At 49.4% G+C, this 27,247-nt stretch overlaps 1 protein-coding gene across 7 annotated transcripts in view; it reads right to left on the bottom strand.

The window, feature by feature from the left end:
* Positions 1-15,131: 15,131 nt before the first annotated feature.
* Positions 15,132-27,247, bottom strand: part of LOC112242781 (disks large homolog 4-like) — a 118,184-nt gene continuing 106,068 nt past the window's right edge. For 6 of the 7 annotated variants that reach the window (XM_042327958.1, XM_042327959.1, XM_042327960.1 and 3 more), the window contains 6 exons: positions 21,214-21,299; positions 19,053-19,154; positions 17,469-17,641; positions 16,529-16,641; positions 15,738-15,829; positions 15,132-15,373 (listed from right to left, as the gene is read on the bottom strand). In XM_042327958.1, the coding sequence (XP_042183892.1) occupies positions 15,267-15,373; positions 15,738-15,829; positions 16,529-16,641; positions 17,469-17,641; positions 19,053-19,154; positions 21,214-21,299 (673 nt within the window). In that variant the 3' untranslated portion in view covers positions 15,132-15,266. Of the gene's footprint in view, positions 15,374-15,737; positions 15,830-16,416; positions 16,642-17,468; positions 17,642-19,052; positions 19,155-21,213; positions 21,300-27,247 lie in introns of those variants that run through there. The other variant, XR_006084209.1, reaches the window with a different exon arrangement.

Below are 27,247 nucleotides of genomic sequence, written 5' to 3'. Positions count from 1 at the left end.
ATAGAACCCATTGCCCTCTATGCTTGTGAGGTCACCAACCAAGAATTCACAGAATGGGACAAACACCCAATGGCAGAAGTCCATAAAAAATGTTTTTCTAACAAACCAAAACCTGCAGAAGAAGAACAGCGGAACCTGTAAATAACATCCGACACAACACTGAGTGAATAATATTCAGTCTACTTCTGAAGCCAAAATGGTCAAAGACAATGATCTCTTGGTAAGTTTGTTATACAAAGCTTAATAAACAAAGGCCACTAAGCTACCAAGCTGCTAGGACAGAAATGACCTGATCAACTACTTCAATTAGCACTGAAGTGTGAAGCGAGAGGTGTGAAAACTCTTGAGTCTAATAATGTCAGGAGGGTTCCACAGCCCCTCCCCGTCCCCCGTCTCCTGTCTCCCGTCTCCCGTCCCCCGTCTCCCCCCCCGTCCCACGTCTCCCCCCCGTCCCCTGTCCCCCCGTCCCCCGTCCCCCGTCTCCCCCCTCCCGTCCCCCAGAGAGTCTCCCCCGTCTCCCCCCCCGTCTCCCGTCCCCCCCCCGTCTCCCCGTCCCCCCGTCTCCCCCCCCCCCCTGTCTCCCCCCCGTCCCTGTCCCCTGTTCCCCCCCCCGTCTCCCCCCCCCCGTCCCCCCCGTCTCCCCCGTCCCCCCCGCCTCCCGTCCCCCGTCCCCCCGTCCCCGTCCCCCTCCCCCCCGTCCCCGTCCCCGTCCCCCCCCGTCCCCCCCGCCTTCCCCCCCGTCCCCCGCCCCTCGTCCCCCCCGCCTCCCCGTCTCCCCCCTCCCCCCCCGTCCCCATCCCCCGTCCCCCTCCCCGAGACCCCCCCGTCCCCGTCCCCCCCGCCCCGCCCCCGTCTCCCGTCTCCCGTCCCCCTCCCCCCCCCGTCTCCCCCCCTCCTCCCCCGTCCCCCGTCTTCCGTCCCCCGCCCCCCCCCCGTCCCCATCCCCCCCTGTCCCCCCTCCCCCCCCGTCTCCCGTCCCCCCGTCTCCGTCCCCGTCCCCCCCCCCCCGTCCCCCCGTCCCCCCCCCCCCCCGTCTCCCCCCCCCCCTCTCTCCCCCGTCCCCCCCCCCCCGTCCCCCCCGTCTTCCGTCCCCCCCTCTCCCCGTCCCCCGTCCCCCTTCCCGTCCCCCCCCCCCGTCCCCGTCCCCCGTCCCCGTCCCCCCGTCCCCGTCCCCCTCCCCGTCCCCTCCCCCCTCCCCGTCCCCCGCCCCCGTCCCCGTCCCCGTCCCCCCTGTCCCCGTTCCCGTCTCCCCCCCGTCCCCGTCTCCCCCGTCTCCCCGTCTCCCCCCGTCCCCCAGTCCCCCCCCGTTTCCCCCCCCGTTTCCGTCCCCCGTCCCCCCCCATGTTTCCCCAGAGGTTATGACCCCCGTGGATATTAAAAATAACCCCCTCAAGGACAAGCCAGAGACACTATTTGCTCCCCCAGACCATCCCCTGCTAGAAAGAGGAGTGTTATATTAGTGCTATATTTAACCAGACCATCCCCTGACTGCTCTATATTTAACCAGACCATCCCCTGATTGCTACAAAGAGGGGAACATAAACAACGTCCAGACAGACCCCCTGGTACAGTGCTATATTAACCAGACCATCCCCCGACACAGTGCTATATTAACCAGTCCATCCCCTGGTACAGTGCTCCCCAGACCATCCCCTGACACAGTGCTCCCCATCCCCTGGTACAGTGCCCCAGACCATCCCCTGACACAGTGCCCCAGACCTCCCCTGGTCTGCCCCAGACCATCCCCACAGTGCTATATTAACCAGACCATCCCCTGACACAGTGCTATATTAACCAGACCATCCTGACACAGTGCTATATTAACCAGACCCCCCTGGTACAGTGCTATATTAACCAGACCATCCCCTGGCATGGCACAGTGCTCCTGTCCCCCTGGTCTCTGTCCCAGGCCATCCCCTGTCCCCCAGTCCCCCCCTGTCAGTGCTATATCCCCAGTCCCCCTGGTACAGTGCTCCAGACCATCCCCTCCCAGACCATGGTCCCCAGACCACCCCCATCCAAATGCAGAGGCCTTTGAACCCCCACATGGCTTATCCCTGCCCAGAGGTTATGACAATATAGAACCCCGTGGATATTAAAAATAACACTGAATAAGTACAAAGAAAAGCTCCTCAAGGACAAGCCAGAGACACTATTTGCTGACTGCTATATTAACCAGACCATCCCCTGACTGCTAGAAAGAGGAGTGTTATATTAGTGCTATATTTAACCAGACCATCCCCTGACTGCTAGAAAGAGGAGTGTTATATTAGTGCTATATTTAACCAGACCATCCCCTGATTGCTACAAAGAGGGGAACATAAACAACGTAATTTTCCAGACAGACCATTCCCTGGTACAGTGCTATATTAACCAGACCATCCCCCGTCACAGTGCTATATTAACCAGACCATCCCCTGGTACAGTGCTATATTAACCAGACCATCCCCTGACACAGTGCTATATTAACCAGACCATCCCCTGGTACAGTGCTATATTAAGACCAGACCATCCCCAGTGAGACACAGTCTGCTAGTAGTTACAGTAATGGTGCAGACAGAATGGTGCCATCCCTGGGACAGTGGTACAGTGCTATGGGACAGTAATAAGTCTGGGACAGAGTCCAGTCCCCAGTCTGACACAGTGCTAATGGTGCAGTATTAACAGTAGTGTTGCAGACCATCCCCTGACACAGTGCTATATTAACCAGACCATCTGGGACGAGTAATTGTGCCTGGGACAGTGACACAGTGGTGCAGTATATTAAGTCTGGGACAGTAATGGTGCAGTCTGGGACAGTAATGGTGCAGACAGTAATAGTGCAGTCTGGGACAGTAATGGAGCAGTCTGGGACAGTAATGGAGCAGTCTGGGACAGTAATGGTGCAGTCTGGGACAGTAATGGTGCATTCTGGGACAGTAATGGTGCAGTCCCCCCCCCAGCACTGAACACACCCTGGTCCCATAACTGCACTGTCACGCCCTGATCTGTGCCTCAACCAAATGTCTACCAGACCCACCACTCCACCCTGGACCAGCCTTTACGACCAGGTCCAATTCCAACCCTGAAGGACGTCACCCTCAACCGTCGTCCATAGCACCTCACACAGGAGCTACAGAGCAACAGACACCCCGCCCAGACCAGCGAGACACTCACCCCAGCCAGACCAGTGAGACACTCACCCCTCCCAGACCAGTGAGACACTCACCCCTCCCAGACCAGTGAGACACTCACCCCGCCGGACCAGCGAGACACTCACCCCTCCCACACCAGCGAGACACTCACCCCCCGGACCTGCACATAAAGGACCCACGCTGAGAGGACCTACATCCAGACCACAGCACCACCAGCCACATCCACACACCCCACCCCAACCAATCAACCCTTCCCCCTAAAGGACCCACGCTGAGAGGACCTACATCCAGACCACAGCACCACCAGCCACATCCACACCACCCACCCACCCACCCCAACCAATCAACCCTTCCCCCTAAAGGACCCACACTGAGAGGACCTACATCCAGACCACAGCACCACCAGCCACATCCACACACCCCACCCCAACCAATTAACACCCCTCCCAAGTCAACCATGCCCACACCCCATTTAGGCCCCCTCAGATCAGACCTATGCCCCTCCTGCCCACCCCATGCCCCCCACTCCCGCAAAGAGGGCCTCAACATAGAAGTCACACATACGCCCAATCTGTGAGCGGGCAAACAGGCCCAACCCCCACTCTTACACTAGCCCAAGCCAATGGCATTTACCAGATTCTCAGCAGGCTCTGCTCACACTTACTGGTCTGAGGCCAAACCACACGACCAACAACATTAGACACTTTATGGAACACAAAGCCTTCACCATCTCATCCTGGAATATCCAAGGGCTGAGGTCATCTGCCTTTGGCCTAAAGAGCAGGAACCTGGACTTCATCAAAGAAATCAGAAATACAGACATTGTCATCCAACAAGAAACCTGGTATAGAGGAGACGGAACCACTGGTTGTCCTCTATGTTACAGGGAGCTGGTAGTCCCATCCACCACACTACCAGGTGGGTGGTATAGAGGAGATGGACCCACTGGTTGCCCTCTAGGTTACAGAGAGCTGGTAGTCCCATCCACCACACTACCAGGTGGGTGGTATAGAGGAGATGGACCTACTGGTTGCCCTCTATGTTACAGGGAGCTGGTAGTCCCATCCACCACACTACCAGGTGGGTGGTATAGAGGAGATGGACCCACTGGTTGCCCTCTAGGTTACAGAGAGCTGGTAGTCCCATCCACCACACTACCAGGTGGGTGGTATAGAGGAGATGGACCTACTGGTTACCCTCTAGGTTACAGAGAGCTGGTCGTCCCATCCACCAAACTACCAGGAGTAAAACAGGGTACAGAGGAGACGGACCCACAAGGTTACAGAGAGCTACCAGGAGTGAAACAGGGAAGGGACTCAGGGGGTATGCTAATTTGGTATAGAGCAGACCTAACCCACTCTATTAGACAGGGAAGGGACTCAGGGGGTATGCTAATTTGGTATAGAGGAGACTTAACCCACTCTATTACATTAATCAAAACAGGAACATTTTACATTTGGCTAGAAATTCAAAAGGAAATGATCTCAACAGAGAAAAATGTCCTCCTGTGTGCTACCTATATCCCCCCCACTAGAATCCCCATACTTTAATAATGATAGCTTCTCCATCCTAGAGGCGGAAAGCATTCATTTCCAGGCCCAGGGACATGTACTAGTCTGTGGCGACCTAAATGTCAGAACCGGACAAGAACCTGACACCCTCAGCACACAGAGGGACAAACACATACCTGGAGGTGACAGCATTCCCTCCCCCATATGCCCCCCCAAGTCACAACTACGAAAACATAACCAACAAAAACGGGTCACGACTCCTGTCGCACGCTGGGTCTGTACATAGTCAATGGTAGGCTTCGAGGGGATTCCTATGGTAGGTACACCTATAGCTCATCTCTTGGCAGTAGTACTGTAGACTACTTTATCATGGACCTCAACCCAGAGTCTCTCAGAGCGTTCAGTCAGCCCACTGACACCCCTATCAGACCACAGCAAAATCACAGTCTACTTGAACAGAGCAATACTCAATCATGAGGCATCAACACCAAAGGAGATTATTGATATGGAAGGGTAGTGGAGAAACCTACCAAACAACAATTAGGGAACAACAAATTCAATCCCTCATAGACAACTTCCTGGACAGAACTTTGTTTTGGTGTAAACTTTGGAAAACATAAACAGTATATTTGACCTTGCTGCTGTGCACAGTCACAAGAGAAGGGCAACCAGTGAAGAACAAACACCGTTGTAAATACAACCCATACTTATGTTTATTTATTTTCCCTTTTGTACTTTAACTATTTGTACATCGTTACAACACTGTTTATAGACATAATATGATGTGTTACATCGTTACAACACTGTTTATAGACATAATATGATGTGTTACATCGTTACAACACTGTATATAGACATAATATGACATTTGAAATGTCTTTATTATTTTAGAACTTTTACTGTTCATTTGTATTATTTATTTCACTTTTGTTTATTTATTTCACATATGTAAACATATTTCATATGACAATAAAGACCCTGTAATTGAATTGAAATTGAATTGAGAGAGAGAGATAGAGAGACAAAGACAGACAGAGACAGAGAGAGAGGCTGTAGACAGAGATAGAGAGAGACAGTAGAGAGAGAGACAGAGACAGTAGAGACAGAGAGAGACAGAGAGAGACAGAGAGAGAGAGAGAGACAGAGACAGAGACAGAGACAGAGACAGAGACAGAGAGAGAGGCTGTAGAGAGAGATAGAGAGAGACAGTAGAGAGAGAGAGAGACAGAGAGAGAGAGAGAGACAGAGAGAGAGACAGAGAGAGACACAGAGAGAGAGACAGAGACAGAGACAGAGACAGAGACAGAGACAGAGAGAGAGGCTGTAGAGAGAGATGGACAGAGACAGAGAGAGAGAGACAGAGACAGTAGAGAGAGAGAGACAGAGAGAGAGACAGAGAGAGAGACAGAGACAGAGAGAGAGAGAGAGAGAGAGAGAGAGAGAGACAGAGACAGAGACAGAGACAGAGACAGAGACAGAGACAGAGACAGAGAGAGGGGATAGTTCAGTTATTGCATCACTGGTTGTGTCAGAGCTCCCTCTTGAGGCTGAAACCCTCCAACATTACTACACATCAAGGAATTAGCTGACAGCATTGTATTGGGTTAGAGCTGCTCAAACCTCTTCCTGGAGATCTACTGTCCTGTAGGTTTTCAGTCCAACCCTCTTCCTGGAGATCTACTGTCCTGTAGGTTTTCAGTCCAACCCTCTTCCTGGAGATCTACTGTCCTGTAGGTTTTCAGTCCAACCCTCTTCCTGGAGATCTACCGTCCTGTAGGTTTTCAGTCCAACCCTCTTCCTGGAGATCTACCATCCTGTAGATTTCTTGTCCAACCCTCTTCCTGGAGATCTACCGTCCTGTAGGTTTTCAGTCCAACCCTCTTCCTGGAGATCTACCGTCCTGTAGATTTCTTGTCCAACCCTCTTCCTGGAGATCTACCGTCCTGTAGGTTTTCAGTCCAACCCTCTTCCTGGAGATCTACCATCCTGTAGATTTCTTGTCCAACCCTCTTCCTGGAGATCTACTGTCCTGTAGGTTTTCAGTCCAACCCTCTTCCTGGAGATCTACCGTCCTGTAGGTTCTGGACCATCACTATTACAGACACCAACTCTCATAGAACCATTTGGATTGAAAAGGAAAGTTCTCCTGTTTAGCATCGCTTACGTCACTTCCTGTTAAACGCTGAACAAGGAAGAGCTTGGTTTTGTTTGTTTGAAAAGTTTGTTGTTCGAAAGTGTATTGGAAGGATCTTGGTAGCCAGCTAGCTTCTTAGTTTGGATCCCGTGACACAGTTGGCATCAGTTGCTGGGACTGCTTGTCTCTTTCCAGTGATCCTGCCGACCAAAGCCAGGTCTGAGGAGCTATTTGGCGTCGCAGCTAGCCTAGCTGCTAGCTAACTGCATATCAAGCTAGCAGGGTTCTCTTGAACACAGCCCGCGACGCGGTTAGCCATTGTGGCTGGGACCGCGGATTGTCCCGGGTTTGTGGCTGTCTAGATCCCTGCTGTTTGTTGTTTTCAATCTTCGCCGTGACCTGCCCTGTCTGGAACGGCGAGGAGTTGACGAGAGTACCGTTGAGAACAGTGGTGTCTCTCTATCACATGTGAAGGATTTTTTTAAATGAACAAAAAGAGACAAGCAGTCGTTACAACAAGAAGAGCTTCAAGTGTTTTGTCCAAATACTCGTGGATCCTACTAATAAAAGAAGAGGGAATCCTGGAATGACATTGACCTCATCCCGTCAGTAGATGATGCCTGGCTATTCTTTAAAAGTGCCTTCCTCACCATCTTAAATAAGCATGCCCCATTCAAAAAATGTAGAACCAGGAACAGATATAGCCCTTGGTTCACTCCAGACCTGACTGCCCTTGATCAGCACAAAAACATCCTGTGGCGTTCTGCATTAGCATCGAATAGCCCCCGTGATATGCAACTTTTCAGGGAAATTAGGAACAAATATACACAGGCAGTTAGGTACACTCAACATGTACTGCACTGACACAAATGACTGATGATTGGTTGAAAGAAATTGATAATAAGAAGATTGGGAGCTGAACTGTTAGATTTCAGTGCAGCCTTTGCCTTTGATGTCATTGTCCATAACCAGTTGTTGAGAAAACGTATGTGTTATGGCTTTTCAACCTCTGCCATATCGTGTTTTCCAAGCTATTTATCTAATAGAACTCAAAGGGTTTTCTTTAATGGAAGCTTCTCTAATGTCAAACATGTAAAGTGTGGTGTACCGCAGGGCAGTTCTCTAGGCCCTCTACTGTTTTCTATTTTTTACCAATGACCTGCCACTGGCATTAAACAAAGCCAGTGTGTCCATGTATGCTGATGATTCAACCCTACACGCATCAGCAACCACAGCTAATGAAGTCACTGAAACCCTTAACAAGGAGTTGCAGTCTGTTGTGGAATGGGTGGCCAGTGATAAACTGGTCCTGAACGTCTCTAAAACTAAGAGCATTGTATTTGGTACAAATAATTCCTTCTGAATCTGGTAATGCATGGTGTGGCTGTTGAACAAGTTGAGGAGACTAAATTACTTGGTGTTACCTTAGATTGTAAACTGTCATGGTCAAAACATATAGATTCAATGGTTGTATTGATGGGGAGAGGTCTGTCCGTAATAAAGAGATGCTCTGCTTTTTTGACACCACACTCCAAAAAGCCAATTCTGCAGGCTCTAGTTTCGTCTGATCTTGATTATTGACATGCCCCCAGACATGCCACCAGGGGTCTTTTCACAGTCCCCAAATCCAGAACAAATTCAAGGAAGCGTACAGTATTATATAGAGCCCTTATTGCATGGAACTTCCTTCTCTCATATTGCTCAAATAAACAACAAACCTGGTTTCAAAAAACAGACAAAGCAACACCTCACGGCACAACGCCTCTCCCCTATTTGACCTAGATAGTTTGTGTGTATGTATTGATATGTAGGATATGCCTTTAAAAAAAAATGTATGTAGTTGAGCTGTTCTTGTCTATTGATGGTCTGTACTATGTCATTCTGTATTATGGTTCATGTTCTGTGTGAACCCCAGGAAGAGGAGCTGCTGCTTTTGCAACAGCTAATGGGGATCCTAATAAAATACCAAAAATACCAAAATACCAATCAGACACGAACCCAACACTGGCTTTTCTATAGAATTTATTTCAATAATTTATAGCTTATTTACAACAAGCAATTTGATTTACTGAAATAAACAGTTCATTACTTCTCTCTGTTACAGGATAATACATTATTATTAGAATTATTAAATATAGTGGTAAACAGGGTCTCTGAGGAGACGTCCTACATGGCACCCTATTCCCTACGTAGTGCACTGAGCCCTATGGGGACCTGGTCTAAAGTAGTGCACTATAAAGGGAATGGGGTGCCATTTGGGATGTTAACTGTCTGATCCCCAATAATACTAGACTGTCATTCCATCTCTACAAAACGTGTGTGTGATATGGACAGACCTTTCTTAGACCCTGATATGTCCTAAACCCACTGGACCAAGTCTGTAACCATGACGACCACACCCAGGACATCCGTACCCATGACGACCCGACAGTATCACCGTTGACTTCCAGGATAGAGGTTGGTCTGTGAGCCAAGGAACTCTTGTTAGCGTCCAGTCCAGACACACAGACAGCAGGGGGCTCTGGGTAGTAGAGTCCAGCCCTGATACACAGCAAGGGGTTGTGGGTAGTGTAGTCCTGACAGACAGCAAGTTATTGGTAGTGTAGTCCAGTCCAGTCTTAACAACAGAGGGTTGTGGGTAGTACAGTCCATGGTCCTGACAGACAGTAGGGGCTTGTGGGTAGTGTAGTCCTGACAGAAAGCAGGGGGTTGTGGGTAGTGTGGTCCAGAGTCCTGACAGACAGCAGGGGGTTGTGGGTAGTGTGGTCCAGAGTCCTGACAGACAGCAGGGGCTTGTGGGTAGTGTAGTCCAGAGTACTGACAGACAGCCGGGGGTTGTGGGTAGTGTAGCCCAGAGTCCTGACAGACAGCAGGGGGTTCTGGGTAGTGTGGTCCCAAGTCCTGACAGACAGCAGGGGGTTGTGGGTAGTGTAGTCCAGTGGTAGGTGTTTGCCCTGAATAGGTGATTTGAGCCCCATAGATTTATTACAGTCAGATATGTCTCTATGTACAAAACAACCTACATAGAATAAATAAGTCAATGCACAACTATACACACTCTCTGTTCCTTAATTCTCTCTCTCTCTCTCCACACACACACACACACACACACACACACACACACACACACACACACACACACACACACACACACACACACACACACACACACACACACACACACACACACACACACACACACACACACGTTATATCACAAAAGGTCTATGAGTGTAATTTCTAGTTTGATAGAAATATAAATGTACTAGTCTGTCTCAAATAGTCTGATATACTGACACTCGTCTGCAGTTTCAAAAAGTAGTGCACTACCTACCAGTCTGCAGTGTAGTAGTGTAAAACCTCTCTAGCTCTCTCTCTAAGTAGTGCACTACCTACCAGTCTGCAGCACTACCTAGGGAATAGGGTGCCATTTAGGATGCAGTTTACCAGTCTGTAATGTAGTACTACAGAGATACCAGTCTGTAATGTAGTACTGCAGAGATACCAGTCTGTAATGTAGTACTGCAGAGATACCAGTCTGTAATGTAGTACTGCAGAGATACCAGTCTGTAATGTAGTACTGCAGAGATACCAGTCTGTAATGTAGTACCGCAGAGATACCAGTCTGTAATGTAGTACTGCAGAGATACCAGTCTGTAAATAGTACTGCAGAGATACCAGTCTGTAAATAGTACTGCAGAGATACCAGTCTGTAATGTAGTACTGCAGAGATACCAGTCTGTAAATAGTACTACAGAGATACCAGTCTGTAATGTAGTACTGCAGATATACCAGTCTGTAAATAGTACTACAGAGATACCAGTCTGTAATGTAGTACTGCAGATATACCAGTCTGTATAATAGTACTACAGAGATACCAGTCTGTAATGTAGTACTGCAGAGATACCAGTCTGTAAATAGTACTGCAGAGATACCAGTCTGTAATGTAGTACTGCAGAGATACCAGTCTGTAAATAGTACTGCAGAGATACCAGTCTGTAAATAGTACTACAGAGATACCAGTCTGTAAATAGTACTGCAGAGATACCAGTCTGTAAATAGTACTGCAGAGATACCAGTCTGTAAATAGTACTGCAGAGATAACAGTCTGTAATGTAGTACTGCAGATATACCAGTCTGTAAATAGTACTACAGAGATACCAGTCTGTAATGTAGTACTACAGAGATACCAGTCTGTAATGTAGTTCTACATAGATACCAGTCTGTAAATAGTACTGCAGAGATACCAGTCTGTAATGTAGTACTACAGAGATACCAGTCTGCAATGTAGTTCTACATAGATACCAGTCTGTAAATAGTACTGCAGAGATACCAGTCTGTAAATAGTACTGCAGAGATACCAGTCTGTAAATAGTACTACAGAGATACCAGTCTGTAATGTAGCATTGCAGATATACCAGTCTGTATAATAGTACTACAGAGATACCAGTCTGTAATGTAGTACTGCAGAGATACCAGTCTGTAAATAGTACTGCAGAGATACCAGTCTGTAAATAGTACTACAGAGATACCAGTCTGTAAATAGTACTGCAGAGATACCAGTCTGTAAATAGTACTGCAGAGATTACCAGTCTGTATAATAGTACTGCAGAGATAGCAGTCTGTAAATAGTACTGCAGAGATACCAGTCTGTAATGTAGTACTACAGAGATACCAGTCTGTAATGTAGTACTGCAGAGATACCAGTCTGTATAATAGTACTGCAGAGATACCAGTCTGTAATGTAGTACTGCAGAGATACCAGTCTGTTATGTAGTACTGCAGAGATACCAGTCTGTTATGTAGTACTGCAGAGATACCAGTCTGTTATGTAGTACTGCAGAGATACCAGTCTGTAATGTAGTACTACAGAGATACCAGTCTGTAATGTAGTACTGCAGAGATACCAGTCTGTTATGTAGTACTGCAGAGATACCAGTCTGTTATGTAGTACTGCAGAGATACCAGTCTGTAAATAGTACTGCAGAGATACCAGTCTGTAATGTAGTACTGCATAGATACCAGTCTGTAAATAGTACTGCAGAGATACCAGTCTGTAAATAGTACTGCAGAGATACCAGTCTGTAAATAGTACTACAGAGATACCAGTCTGTAAATAGTACTGCAGAGATACCAGTCTGTAAATAGTACTGCAGAGATTACCAGTCTGTATAATAGTACTGCAGAGATAGCAGTCTGTAAATAGTACTGCAGAGATACCAGTCTGTAATGTAGTACTACAGAGATACCAGTCTGTAATGTAGTACTGCAGAGATACCAGTCTGTATAATAGTACTGCAGAGATACCAGTCTGTAATGTAGTACTGCAGAGATACCAGTCTGTTATGTAGTACTGCAGAGATACCAGTCTGTTATGTAGTACTGCAGAGATACCAGTCTGTTATGTAGTACTGCAGAGATACCAGTCTGTAATGTAGTACTACAGAGATACCAGTCTGTAATGTAGTACTGCAGAGATACCAGTCTGTTATGTAGTACTGCAGAGATACCAGTCTGTTATGTAGTACTGCAGAGATACCAGTCTGTAAATAGTACTGCAGAGATACCAGTCTGTAATGTAGTACTGCAGAGATACCAGTCTGTAATGTAGTACTACAGAGATACCAGTCTGTAATGTAGTACTGCAGAGATACCAGTCTGTAATGTAGTACTGCAGAGATACCAGTCTGTAATGTAGTACTGCAGAGATACCAGTCTGTAATGTAGTACTACAGAGATACCAGTCTGTAATGTAGTACTGCAGAGATACCAGTCTGTAATGTAGTTCTACAGAGATACCAGTCTGTAATGTAGTACTGCAGAGATACCAGTCTGTAATGTAGTACTGCAGAGATACCAGTCTGTAATGTAGTACTACAGAGATACCAGTCTGTAAATAGTACTGCAGAGATACCAGTCTGTAATGTAGTACTACAGAGATACCAGTCTGTAAATAGTACTGCAGAGATACCAGTCTGTAATGTAGTACTACAGAGATACCAGTCTGTAAATAGTACTGCAGAGATACCAGTCTGTAATGTAGTACTACAGAGATACCAGTCTGTAATGTAGTACTACAGAGATACCAGTCTGTAATGTAGTACTGCAGAGATACCAGTCTGTAATGTAGTACTACAGAGATACCAGTCTGTAAATAGTACTGCAGAGATACCAGTCTGTAATGTAGTACTACAGAGATACCAGTCTGTAATGTAGTACTACAGAGAAACCTGCCTGTAGTCCTGCAGAGATACCAGTCTGTAATGTAGTACTACAGAGATACCAGTCTGTAATGTAGTACTACAGAGATACCAGTCTGTAATGTAGTACTACAGAGATACCAGTCTGTAATGTAGTACTACAGAGATACCAGTCTGTAATGTAGTACTACAGAGATACCAGTCTGTAATGTAGTCCTGCAGAGATACCAGTCTGTAATGTAGTACTACAGAGATACCAGTCTGTAATGTAGTACTACAGAGATACCAGTCTGTAAATAGTACTGCAGAGATACCAGTCTGTAATGTAGTACTACAGAGATACCAGTCTGTAATGTAGTACTACAGAGATACCAGTCTGTAATGTAGTACTACAGAGATACCAGTCTGTAATGTAGTACTACAGAGATACCAGTCTGTAATGTAGTACTACAGAGATACCAGTCTGTAATGTAGTACTACAGAGATACCAGTCTGTAATGTAGTACTACAGAGATACCAGTCTGTAATGTAGTACTACAGAGATACCAGTCTGTAATGTAGTACTACAGAGATACCAGTCTGTAATGTAGTACTACAGAGAAACCTGCCTGTAGTCCTGCAGAGATACCAGTCTGTAATGTAGTACTACAGAGATACCAGTCTGTAATGTAGTACTACAGAGATACCAGTCTGTAATGTAGTACTACAGAGATACCAGTCTGTAATGTAGTACTACAGAGATACCAGTCTGTAATGTAGTACTACAGAGATACCAGTCTGTAATGTAGTCCTGCAGAGATACCAGTCTGTAATGTAGTACTACAGAGATACCAGTCTGTAATGTAGTACTACAGAGATACCAGTCTGTAAATAGTACTGCAGAGATACCAGTCTGTAATGTAGTACTACAGAGATACCAGTCTGTAATGTAGTACTACAGAGATACCAGTCTGTAATGTAGTACTACAGAGATACCAGTCTGTAATGTAGTACTACAGAGATACCAGTCTGTAATGTAGTACTACAGAGATACCAGTCTGTAATGTAGTACTACAGAGATACCAGTCTGTAATGTAGTACTACAGAGATACCAGTCTGTAATGTAGTACTACAGAGATACCAGTCTGTAATGTAGTACTACAGAGATACCAGTCTGTAATGTAGTACTACAGAGAAACCTGCCTGTAGTCCTGCAGAGATACCAGTCTGTAGTCCTGCAGAGATACCAGTCTGTAATGTAGTACTACAGAGATACCAGTCTGTAATGTAGTACTACAGAGATACCAGTCTGTAATGTAGTACTACAGAGATACCAGTCTGTAAATAGTACTGCAGAGATACCAGTCTGTAATGTAGTACTACAGAGATACCAGTCTGTAAATAGTACTGCAGAGATACCAGTCTGTAATGTAGTACTACAGAGATACCAGTCTGTAATGTAGTACTACAGAGAAACCTGCCTGTAGTCCTGCAGAGATACCAGTCTGTATAATACTTCTCTCCATAATATAGAAAACGTGAATCTTTTTTTACATATTTTTGTGATGTCTTTCTCTCCTTTCTCCCTCCATGGTTCAGACAGCCTCCCCTTCTCTTCCTGCTGCAGTCACTCCAGTCTCGTCTCCTCTTTCACCTCGTCTCTCTTCACTTTCAGAGTCCCATTCCGTTAGAAAACAATTCTTTGCAGATCCGGAGGAGAGAGAGAGAAATTATGGAGGGAGGAGAGGGGATGGAGAGAAAGCGTCTGTTTCTCTCTCGCTTTTGGTTCTGTGGTGAGTCTTACAGTGTCTCTCCATCTCTCCTTCTGTCCCTCTCTCTCCTTCTGGTTGCTGTGAGATGGTATCCACGGTAGTTGTGGTGACAGTATCCGAAGCAACAGTAGTCAAGGTGATAATCTCAGAGGCCTTGTACAACCCATCTTCTCCTTTCCTCTCATCTCCTCAACTCTCCTCCCTTCTCTTCTCTCCTCCTCTCTCTTTTCCTCTTATCTCAACTCTCCTCTCTCTTCTCTCCTCCTCTCTATTTTCCTCTTATCTCCTCAACAACTCTCCTCTCTTCTCTCTTCCTCTCTTTTTTCCTCTTATCTCCTCAACTCTCCTCTCCCTTCTCTTCTCTCCTCTCTCTTTTCCTCTTCTCAACTCTCCTAATCTCCTCAACTCTCTCTCTTCTCTCCTAATCTCTCCTCTCCTCTCTTCTCATCTCCTCAACTCTCCTCTAATCTCCTCTATAGTGTTTCCCTAGATGGTGTCCATATATAGGCTCCTCTCCTCTCCTCTGCTCCTCTCTTTTATAGTCTTTCTCTTGATTGTATCCATATGTAGGGTCCACTCTGCTCTTCGATCACAGTCTTCACCATGTGATAAACCTCTTCAAAACTCTCCCCTTCCACAATAGCTACACACAGAGGGTCAGAGACAGAGACAGGGTTAGAAAGAGAGAGAGAGAGAGAGAGAGAGAGAGAGAGAGAGAGAGAGAGAGTGTGTGTGTGTGTGTGTGTGTGTGTGTGTGTGTAACATTAACATGTGTGTGTGTGTGTGTGTAACATTAACGTGTGTGTGTGTGTGTGTGTACCATTAAGGTGTGTGTGTGTGTGTGTGTGTGTGTGTGTGTGTGTGTGTGTGTGTGTGTGTGTGTGTGTGTGTGTGTGTGTGTGTGTGTGTGTGTGTGTGTGTGTGTGTACCATTAACGGGTGTGTGTGTGTGTAACATTAACGGGTGTGTGTGTATGTGTGTGGTGTGTGTGTGTGTGTGTGTGTTACCTGAGAAGCATTCTATAAAGTCTTGTTCCAGTTTGACAGCTCTGTCCAGAGCCTTCCTGGCCTGGTCCTCTGTCAGACGCTTGTTCAGGTCACTGTAACACACGGATGTTTCAACACGCATGTTCAGGTCACTGTAACACACGGATGTTTCAACACGCATGTTCAGGTCACTGTAACACACGGATGTTTCAACACGCATGTTCAGGTCACTGTAACACACGGATGTTTCAACACGCATGTTCAGGTCACTGTAACACACGGATGTTTCAACACTCATGTTCAGGTCACTGTAACACACGGATGTTTCAACACGCATGTTCAGGTCACTGTAACACACGGATGTTTCAACACGCATGTTCAGGTCACTGTAACACACGGATGTTTCACGTTAGAATGTAGATCATTTAACTTCAACAGAAAGAAAGGAAGAGTGATTCAACTTGAAGTATTTTAATAATGAATCAGAACTGTTGTTTCCTAGTCCATAGAGACCTCTAGTGTCCAGACTGTAACTGCATAATGCCTGACAGGAAGGAATGAAATTATTCCAAGCTAAACTTAAAAAAGATAACCCCTGAATCTGCTCAACAATTTACAACACACACAGGCACTATTAGATTAACAGATTATTTTCCAGTGATCTTGGTCTGATGAAGAGAACCCACTCCCTCCTACTTACAGTATATTTTCCAGTGATCTTGGTCTGAGGAAGACAACCCACTCCCTCCTACTTACAGTATATTTTCCAGTAATCTTGGTCTGATGAAGACAACCCACTCCCTCCTACTTACAGTATATTTTCCAGTGATCTTGGTCTGATGAAGACAGCAATAGGATGAAGCTGAGCTGCCTGTAGTCTCCTCACTGCATTAGCTGATACATCTAAGATACAGTGTTTCCCCATCTGCGCACACAAACACACACCTGGTTAATCAATATATTCTGTACAGTGCAGAACATAACACAATATAATACTTTACACATTAAAGGACCAAATAGTTAAAGGGTCTCTCTCTCTCACACACACACACACACACACACACACACACTCACACACACACACACACACACACACACACACACACACACACACACACACACTCACTCACTCACTCACTCACTCACTCACTCACTCACTCACTCACTCACATACTCACACACTCACACACTCACACACACACACACACACACACACACACACACACACACACACACACACACACACACACACACACACACACACACACACACACACACACACACACACACACACACACACACACACACACACACACACACACACACACACACTCACTCACTCACTCACTCACTCACTCACTACTCACATACTCACACACACACACACACACACACACACACACACACACACACACACACACACACACACACACACACACACACACACACACACACACACACACACACACACACACTCACTCACTCACTCACTCACTCACTCACTCACTCACTCACATACTCACACACTCACTCACACACACTCACACACACACACACACACACACACACACACACACTCACACACACACTCACTCACTCACTCACATACTCACACACTCACACTCACACACACACACACACACACACACACACACACACACACACACACACACACACACACACACACACACACACACACACACACACACACACACACACACACACACACGTACACTCCCTCCCTCCCCTTACCTGCTCTGCGACCATGCGGACACTCTGAACGCTGGTTCCATACAGGTGACTGTTGTATTGACCCGCCTCTATGAAGTGATGTGATTGGATGTCCTTCTCCATCTGTTCCCTTGACGACACAAAGTGGTAGTCCCGCCCATCCACCTCATACTCCCTCTGAGGCCGCGTCGTGTCTACACACACACACACGTTTATGTTACACAGACACACACACATTTATGTTACACACACACACACATTTATGTTACACACACACACACATTTATGTTACACACACACACACACGTTTATGTTACACACGCACACACATTTATGTTACACACACAGCCATTTATGTTACACACACACACATTTATGTTACACACACACACACATTTATGTTACACACACACACGTTTATGTTACACACAAACACACACACACGTTTATGTTACACACACACACACATTTAAGTTACACACACACACACACACACACGTTTATGTTACACACACACACACACATGTTTATGTTACACACACACACACACACGTTTATGTTACACACACACACACACACACGTTTATGTTACACACACACATTTATGTTACACACACACACACACATTTATGTTACACACACACACACACACGTTTATGTTACACACACACACACACGTTTATGTTACACACACACACGCATATATGTTACACACACACACACACACGTTTATGTTACACACACACACACACATGTTTATGTTACACACACACACACACACACACGTTTATGTTACACACACACACACACACACACACACACGTTTATGTTACACACACACACACGTTTATGTTACACACACACACACACACGTTTATGTTACACACACACACGGACGGACACGTGTTCTGTGTTAGGACACTATTTCAGATAACGTTTTGAAGCGTAGTGTAATTGTAAATAGTATATTGTTGATTGTTTATTTGGGACACAAACTATAGGATGATCTACTATTAAGATTATCCTACCAACGGGATATTAAAAACTGTAACATCATATGTTTCACCGAGACGTGGCTGAACGACGATACGGACAATATAGAGCTGGCGGGATTTTCCCTGCACCGGCAGAACAGAGACGCTACCTCTGGTAAGACTAGGGGTGGGGGTGTGTGTCTATTTGTCAATAACAGCTGGTGCACGATGTCTAATATTAAAGAAGTCGAGATGTATTGCCCGTCTGAGGTAGAGTACCTTATGATAAGCTGTAGACCACACTATCCACCAAGAGAGTTTTCATCTGTATTATAGTAGTATATAGTAGTACCTATAAATATATAATGGGTCAATAGTAGTACCTATAGTAGTACCTATTTGTCTATCATGGGTCTATAGTAGTACCTATGTGTATATAATGGGTCAATAGTAGTACCTACATGTATATAGTACCTATAGTAGTACCTATGTGTATATAATGGGTCGGTAGTAGTACCTATGTGTATATAATGGGTCTATAGTAGTACCTATAAATATATAATGGGTCTATAGTAGTACCTTTGTGTATATAGTACCTGTAGTAGTACCTATATTTGATAGTAATACTCACGTGGAACACAGGAACCAAACTTGTCAGGAAACTCAGAGAGAAGATCATCATTCACTCTGTCTTTAGTAGGACCCAGTATAATGATAGGCCTCACATAGTGGACTGGAGAGAGAGAGAGAGAGAGAGAGAGAGAGAGAGAGAGAGAGAGAGAGAGGTTAGAGGTCACTCTGTCTTTAGTAGGACCAGTATAATGATAGGCCTCACATAGTGGACTGGAGAGAGAGAGAAATAGAGTTATAGCTTTTCTTAATCAGGGACCCAGGGCCTTACTTCCCCCAGGCCTTACTCCCAGGGCCTTACTCCCAGGGACCCAGGGCCTTCCTCCCAGGGACCCAGGGCCTTACTCCCAGGCAAACCCAGGGACTTCCTCCCAGGGACTTCCTCCCAGGGCCTTACTCCCAGGGACCCAGGGCCTTACTCCCAGGCAAACCCAGGGACTTCCTCCGAGGGCCTTACTCCCAGGGACCCAGGGCCTTACTCCCAGGCTAACCCAGGGAATTCCTCCCAGGGACTTCCTCAAAGGGACTTCCTCCCAGGGCCTTACTCCCAGGGACCCAGGGCCTTACTCCCAGGCAAACCCAGGGACTTCCTCCCAGGGACTTCCTCCCAGGGCCTTACTCCCAGGGACCCAGGGCCTTACTCCCAGGGTCCCAGGGCATTACTCCCAGGGACCCAGGGCATTACTCCCAGGGACCCAGGGCCTTACTTCCAGGCAAACCCAGGGACTTCCTCCCAGGGACCCAGGGCCTTACTCCCAGGCAAACCCAGGGACTTCCTCACAGGCAAACCCAAGGACTTCCTCCCAGGCAAACCCAGGGACTTCCTCCCAGGGCCTTTACTCCCAGGGACCCAGGGCCTTCCTCCCAGGTAAACCAAGGGACTTCCTCCCAGGGCCTTACTCCCAGGGACCCAGGGCCTTACTCCCAGGCATACCCAGGGACTTCCTCCCAGGCAAATACAGGGACTTCCTCCCAGGGACTTCCTCCCAGGGCCTTACTCCCAGGCAAACCCAGGGACTTCCTCCCAGGGCCTTACTCCCAGGCAAATCCAGTGACTTCCTCCCAGGCAAACCCAGGGACTTCCTCCAAGGCAAACCCAGGGACTTAATCCCAGGCAAACCCAGGGACTTCCTCCAAGGGCCTTACTCCCAGGCTAACCCAGGGACTTCCTCCCAGGGCCTTACTCCCAGGGACCCAGGGACTTTCTCCCAGGAAAACCCAGAGACTTCCTCCCAGGCAAACCCAGGGACTTCCTCCCAGGCAAACCCAGGGACTTCCTCCCAGGGCCTTACTCCCAGGGACCCAGGGCCTTACTCCCAGGCAAACCAAGGGACTTCCTCCCAGGCAAACCCAGGGACTTCCTCCCAGGGACCCAGTGCCTTCCTCCCAGGCAAAGCCAGGGCCTTCCTCCCAGGGCCTTACTCCCAGGGACCCAGGAACATGAGATGTGTCACGCTGCATGAAGCAAATGGTGGTCACAGCAGATACTGACTGTTTTTTTAAAGGTCTTTTTAAATGATTATTTAACCTTTATTTAACTAGGCAAGTTAGTAAAGAACAAATTCTTCTTTTCAATGACGGTCTAGGAACAGTGGGTTAACTGCCTTGTTCAGTGGCAGAACGACAGATTTTTACCTTGTCAGCTCAGGGATTCGATCTAGAAGCCCAATACTCTAACCACTAGGCTACCTGCTGGTTACTGGCCCAACACTCTAACCACTAGGCTACATGCTGGTTACTGGCCCAACACTCTAACCACTAGACTACCAGCTGGTTACTGGCCCGACGCTCTAACCACTAGGCTACCTGATGGTTACTGGCCTAACACTCTAACCACTAGGCTACCTGCTGCTTACTGGCCCAACACTCTAACCACTAGGCTACATGCTGGTTACTGGCCCAACACTCTAACCACTAGGCTACCTGCCGCCCCAATACAAATGTTTTTTTCACTTAAAATAATACTCCCTACAGTATCTCAGCGGACCCCTAGGGGGCCGCATACCCCCGATTGAATAGCCCAGAGTTATAGCATCACTGGTTGTGTCAGAGTGCCATCTTGTGGCCGGATTGGGATACACACCCTCCACTTCAGTTCTACTGGCTGAAACTACCACCATTTCAGACAAATAAAAGAATCTGAGGTCACAGGTCAGACCTACCTTCTATCTGTGTAACAGTTTCATAGCTCTGAACAAAGCTGCTGCGGTCCTTATTCTTCATACGAGACCACTCCTTCCTCTCCACCCTGCAAAGAGAGACATAGGGCTACATTAACATGGCATAACACTACATACTGCTTCATACGAGACCACTCCTTCCTCTCCACCCTGCATAGAGAGACATAGGGCTACATTAACATGGCACTACATACTGCTTCATTAGAGACCACTCACAGAAACACACAGGAGGGGGTTAACTGTATTAACTTAGGTGTTAGGTGTGGTCCCCCTCAGTGTTAGGTCTGGTCCCCCACAGAGTTAGGTGTGGTCCCCTCAGTGTTAGGTGTGGTCCTCCTCAGTGTTAGGTGTGGTCCTCCTCAGTGTTAGGTGTGGTCCTCCTCAGTGTTAGGTGTGGTCCCCCTCAGTGTTAGGTGTGGTCCCCCTCAGTGTTAGGTGTGGTCCCATCAGTGTTAGGTGTGGTCCTCCTCAGTGTTAGGTGTGGTCCCCCTCAGTGTTAGGTGTGGTCCCCCTCAGTGTTAGGTGTGGTCCCCGGCCTCAGTGTTAGGCGTGGTCCCCCAGTGTTAGGTTTCCCCCTCAGTGTTAGGACTGGTCCCCCTCAGCGTTAGGTCTGGTCCCCCTCAGCGTTAGGTGTGGTCCCACTCAGCGTTAGGTGTGGTCCCCCTCAGTATTAGGTGTGGTCCCCCTCAGCGTTAGGTGTGGTCCCACTCAGCGTTAGGTGTGGTCCCCCTCAGTATTAGGTGTGGTCCCCCCCCTCAGTGTTAGGTGTGGTCCCCTCAGTGTTAGGTGTGGTCCCCCTCAGCATTAGGTGTGGTCCCCTCAGCGTTAGGTGTGGTCCCCCTCAGTGTTAGCTGTGGTCCCCCTCAGTGTTAGGTGTGGTCCCCTCAGTGTTAGGTATGGTCCCATCAGTGTTAGGTATGGTCCCCTCAATGTTAAGTGTGGTCCCCCTCAGTGTTAGGTTTGGTCCCCCTCAGTGTTAGGTGTGGTCCCCCTCAGTGTTATGTGTCCCCCCTCGGCCTTAGGTGTGGCCCCCTCAGTGTTAGGTGTCCCCCCTCAGTGTTAGGTGTGGTCTCCTCAGCGTTATAGGTGTGGTCCCCTCAGCGTTAGGCCCCCCCCTCAGCGTTACGTGTGGTCCCCCTCAGTGTTAGCTGTGGTCCCCCTCAGTGTTAGGTGTGGTCCCCCTCAGTGTTAGGTATGGTCCCCTCAGTGTTAGGTATGGTCCCCTCAATGTTAGGTATGGTCCCCTCAATGTAAAGTGTGGTCCCCCTCAGTGTTAGGTGTGGTCCCCTCAGTGTTAGGTGTCCCCCCTCAGTGTTAGTTGTGGTCCCCCTCGGCGTTAGGTGTGGTCCCCTCAGTTTTAGGTGTGGTCCCCTCAGTGTTAGGTGTACCCCCCTCAGTGTTAGGTGTGGTCCCCCTCAATGTTATGTGTCCCCCTCGGCCTTAGGTGTGGTCGCCACAGTGTTAGGCCCCCCTCAGTGTTAGGTGTGGTCTCCCTCAGCGTTAGGTGTGTGGTCCCCTCAGCGTTAGGTCCCCCTCAGTGTTAGGTGTGGTCCCCCCAGTGTTAGGTCTGGTCCTCCTCAGCGTTAGGTGTGGTCCCCCTCAGCGTTAGGTGTGGTCCCCCTCAGTGTTAGGTGTCCCCCTCAGTGTTAGGTGTGGTCCCCCTCAGTGTTAGGTGTGGTCCCCTCAGTGTTAGGTGTGGTCCCCCTCAGTGTTAGGTGTGGTCCCCCTCAGTGTAAGGTCTGGTCCCCCTCAGCGTTAGCTGTGGTCCCCCTCAGTGTTAGGTGTGGTCCCCCTCAGTGTTAGGTCTGGTCCCCCTCAGCGTTAGGTGTGGTCCCCCTCAGTGTTAGGTCTGGTCCCCCTCAGTGTTAAGTGTGGTCCCCCTCAGTGTTAGGTGTGGTCCCCCTCAGTGTTATGTCCCCCTCAGTGTTAGGTTTGGTCCCCCTCAATGTTAGGTGTGGTCCCCCTCAGTGTTAAGTGTGGTCCCCCTCAGTGTTAGGTGTGGTCCCCCTCAGTGTTAGGTCCCCCTCAGTGTTAAGTTTGGTCCCCCTCAGCGTTAGGTGTCCCCCTCAGCGTTAGGTGTGGTCCCCCTCAGCGTTAGGTGTGGTCCCCTCAGTGTTAGGTCTGGTCCCCCTCAGCATTAGGTGTGGTCCCCTCAGTGTTAGGTGTGGTCCCCCTCAGCGTTTGGTAACCCCCCTCAGTGTTAGGTGTGGTCCCCCTCAGTGTTAGGTCTGGTCCCCTCAGTGTTAGGTGTGGTCCCCCTCAGTGTTAGGTGTGGTCCCCCTCAGTGTTAGGTCTGGTCCCCTCAGTGTTAGGTGTGGTCCCCCTCAGCGTCAGGTCTGGTCTCCCTCAGTGTTAGGTGTGGTCCCCCTCAGTGTTAGGTCTGGTCCACCTCAGCGTTAGGTGTGGTCCCCCTCAGTGTTAGGTCTGGTCCCCTAAGTGTTAGGTGTGGTCCCACTCAGTGTTAGGTCTGGTCCCCCCTCAGTGTTAGGTCTGGTCCCCCTCAGTGTTAGGTCTGGTCCCCCTCAGTGTTAGGTGTGGTCCCCCTCAGTGTTAGGTGTGGTCCCCCTCAGTGTTAGGTGTGGTCCCCCTCAGTGTTAGGTGTGGTCCTCCTCAGTGTTAGGTGTGGTCCCCCTCAGTGTTAGGTGTGGTCCCCCTCAGTGTTAAGTGTGGTCCCCTCAGTGTTAGGTCTGGTCCCCCTCAGTGTTAGGTGTGGTCCCCCTCAGCGTCAGGTCTGGTCTCCCTCAGTGTTAGGTGTGGTCCCCCTCAGTGTTAGGTCTGGTCCACCTCAGCGTTAGGTGTGGTCCCCCTCAGTGTTAGGTCTGGTCCCCTAAGTGTTAGGTGTGGTCCCACTCAGTGTTAGGTCTGGTCCCCCTCAGTGTTAGGTCTGGTCCCCCTCAGTGTTAGGTCTGGTCCCCCTCAGTGTTAGGTGTGGTCCCCCTCAGTGTTAGGTGTGGTCCCCCTCAGTGTTAGGTGTGGTCCGCTCAGTGTTAGGTGTGGTCCTCCTCAGTGTTAGGTGTGGTCCCCCTCAGTGTTAGGTGTGGTCCCCCTCAGTGTTAAGTGTGGTCCCCCTCAGTGTTAGGTGTGGTCCCCCTCAGTGTTAGGTCCCCCTCAGTGTTAAGTTTGGTCCCCCTCAGCGTTAGGTGTCCCCCTCAGCGTTAGGTGTGGTCCCCCTCAGCGTTAGGTGTGGTCCCCTCAGTGTTAGGTCTGGTCCCCCTCAGCATTAGGTGTGGTCCCCTCAGTGTTAGGTGTGGTCCCCCTCAGCGTTTGGTAACCCCCTCAGTGTTAGGTGTGGTCCCCTCAACGTCAGGTCTGGTCTCCCTCAGTGTTAGGTGTGGTCCCCCTCAGTGTTAGGTGTGGTCCCCTCAGTGTTAGGTCTGGTCCCCCTCAGTGTTAGGTGTGGTCCCCCTCAGCGTCAGGTCTGGTCTCCCTCAGTGTTAGGTGTGGTCCCCTCAGTGTTAGGTCTGGTCCACCTCAGCGTTAGGTGTGGTCCCCCTCAGTGTTAGGTCTGGTCCCCTAAGTGTTAGGTGTGGTCCCACTCAGTGTTAGGTCTGGTCCCCCTCAGTGTTAGGTCTGGTCCCCCTCAGTGTTAGGTCTGGTCCCCCTCAGTGTTAGGTGTGGTCCCCCTCAGTGTTAGGTGTGGTCCCCCTCAGTGTTAGGTGTGGTCCGCTCAGTGTTAGGTGTGGTCCTCCTCAGTGTTAGGTGTGGTCCCCCTCAGTGTTAGGTGTGGTCCCCCTCAGTGTTAGGTCCCCCTCAGTGTTAGGTGTGGTCCCCCAGTGTTAGGACTGGTCCCCCTCAGCGTTAGGTCTGGTCCCCCTCAGCGTTAGGTCTGGTCCCCCTCAGCGTTAGGTGTGGTCCCACTCAGCGTTAGGTGTGGTCCCCCTCAGTATTAGGTGTGGTCCCCTCAGTGTTAGGTGTGGTCCCCTCAGTGTTAGGTGTGGTCCCCTCAGTGTTAGGTGTGGTCCCCCTCAGCGTTAGGTGTGGTCCCCCTCAGCGTTAGGTGTGGTCCCCCTCAGTGTTAGCTGTGGTCCCCCTCAGTGTTAGGTGTGGTCCCCCTCAGTGTTAGGTATGGTCCCCTCAGTGTTAGGTATGGTCCCCAATAAGTGTGGTCCCCCTCAGTGTTAGGTTTGGTCCCCCTCAGTGTTAGGTGTGGTCCCCCTCAGTGTTATGTGCCCCCCCCCCTCGGCCTTAGGTGTGGTCCCCTCAGTGTTAGGTGTCCCCCTCAGTGTTAGGTGTGGACTCCCTCAGCGTTATAGGTGTGGTCCCCTCAGCGTTAGCCCCCAGCGTTACGTGTGGTCTCCCTCAGCGTTAGCTGTGGTCCCCTCAGTGTTAGCTGTGGTCCCCCTCAGTGTTAGGTGTGGTCCCCTCAGTGTTAGGTATGGTCCCCTCAGTGTTAGGTATGGTCCCCTCAGTGTTAGGTATGGTCCCCTCAATGTAAAGTGTGGTCCCCCTCAGTGTTAGGTGTGGTCCCCTCAGTGTTAGGTGTCCCCCCTCAGTGTTAGTTGTGGTCCCCCTCGGCGTTAGGTGTGGTCCCCTCAGTTTTAGGTGTGGTCCCCTCAGTGTTAGGTGTACCCCCTCAGTGTTAGGTGTGGTCCCCCTCAATGTTATGTGTCCCCCCTCGGCCTTAGGTGTGGTCGCCACAGTGTTAGGTCCCCCCTCAGTGTTAGGTGTGGTCCCCCTCAATGTTATGTGTCCCCCCTCTGCCTTAGGTGTGGTCGCCACAGTGTTAGGTCCCCCCTCAGTGTTAGGTGTGGTCTCCCTCAGCGTTAGGTGTGGTCCCCTCAGCGTTAGGTCCCCCTCAGTGTTAGGTTTGGTCCCCCTCAGTGTTAGGTGTGGTCCCCCAGTGTTAGGTCTGGTCCTCCTCAACGTTAGGTGTGGTCCCCCTCAGCGTTAGGTGTGGTCCCCCTCAGTGTTAGGTGTCCCCCTCAGTGTTAGGTGTGGTCCCCCTCAGTGTTAGGTGTGGTCCCCCTCAGTGTTAGGTGTGGTCCCCCTCAGTGTTAGGTGTGGTCCCCCTCAGTGTAAGGTCTGGACCCCCTCAGCGTTAGCTGTGGTCCCCCTCAGTGTTAGGTGTGGTCCCCCTCAGTGTTAGGTCTGGTCCCCCTCAGCGTTAGGTGTGGTCCACCTCAGTGTTAGGTCTGGTCCCCCTCAGTGTTAAGTGTGGTCCCCCTCAGTGTTAGGTGTGGTCCCCCTCAGTGTTATGTCCCCCTAAGTGTTAGGTTTGGTCCCCCTCAATGTTAGGTGTGGTCCCCCTCAGTGTTAAGTGTGGTCCCCCTCAGTGTTAGGTGTGGTCCCCCTCAGTGTTAGGTCCCCCTCAGTGTTAAGTTTGGTCCCCCTCAGCGTTAGGTGTCCCCCTCAGCGTTAGGTGTGGTCCCCCTCAGCGTTAGGTGTGGTCCCCTCAGTGTTAGGTCTGGTCCCCCTCAGCATTAGGTGTGGTCCCCTCAGTGTTAGGTGTGGTCCCCCTCAGCGTTTGGTGCCCCCCCCTCAGTGTTAGGTGTGGTCCCCCTCAACGTCAGGTCTGGTCTCCCTCAGTGTTAGGTGTGGTCCCCCTCAGTGTTAGGTGTGGTCCCCCTCAGTGTTAGGTCTGGTCCCCCTCAGTGTTAGGTGTGGTCCCCCTCAGCGTCAGGTCTGGTCTCCCTCAGTGTTAGGTGTGGTCCCCCCCCCCAGTGTTAGGTGTGGTCCCCTCAGTGTTAGGTGTGGTCCCCTCAGTGTTAGGTGTGGTCCCCCTCAGTGTTAGGTCCCCCTCAGTGTTAGGTGTGGTCCCCCTCAGTGTTAGGCGTGGTCCCCCTCAGTGTTAGGTTTCCCCCCCCCTCAGCGTTAGGTGTGGTCCCCCTCAGTGTTAGGTGTGGTCCCCCTCAGTGTTAGCTGTGGTCCCCCTCAGTGTTAGGTGTGGTCCCCCAGTGTTAGTGTTAGGTATGGTCCCCTCAGTGTTAGGTATGGTCCCCTCAATGTTAAGTGTGGTCCCCCTCAGTGTTAGGTTTGGTCCCCCCTCAGTGTTAGGTGTGGTCCCCCTCAGTGTTAT

This window comes from Oncorhynchus tshawytscha, linkage group LG10 (assembly GCF_018296145.1).
Source record: "Oncorhynchus tshawytscha isolate Ot180627B linkage group LG10, Otsh_v2.0, whole genome shotgun sequence".
In the NCBI taxonomy this organism is placed as follows: domain Eukaryota; kingdom Metazoa; phylum Chordata; class Actinopteri; order Salmoniformes; family Salmonidae; genus Oncorhynchus; species Oncorhynchus tshawytscha.
Note: the sequence above shows the minus strand (reverse complement) of the source record. Positions and strands in the feature narration are given on the sequence as shown.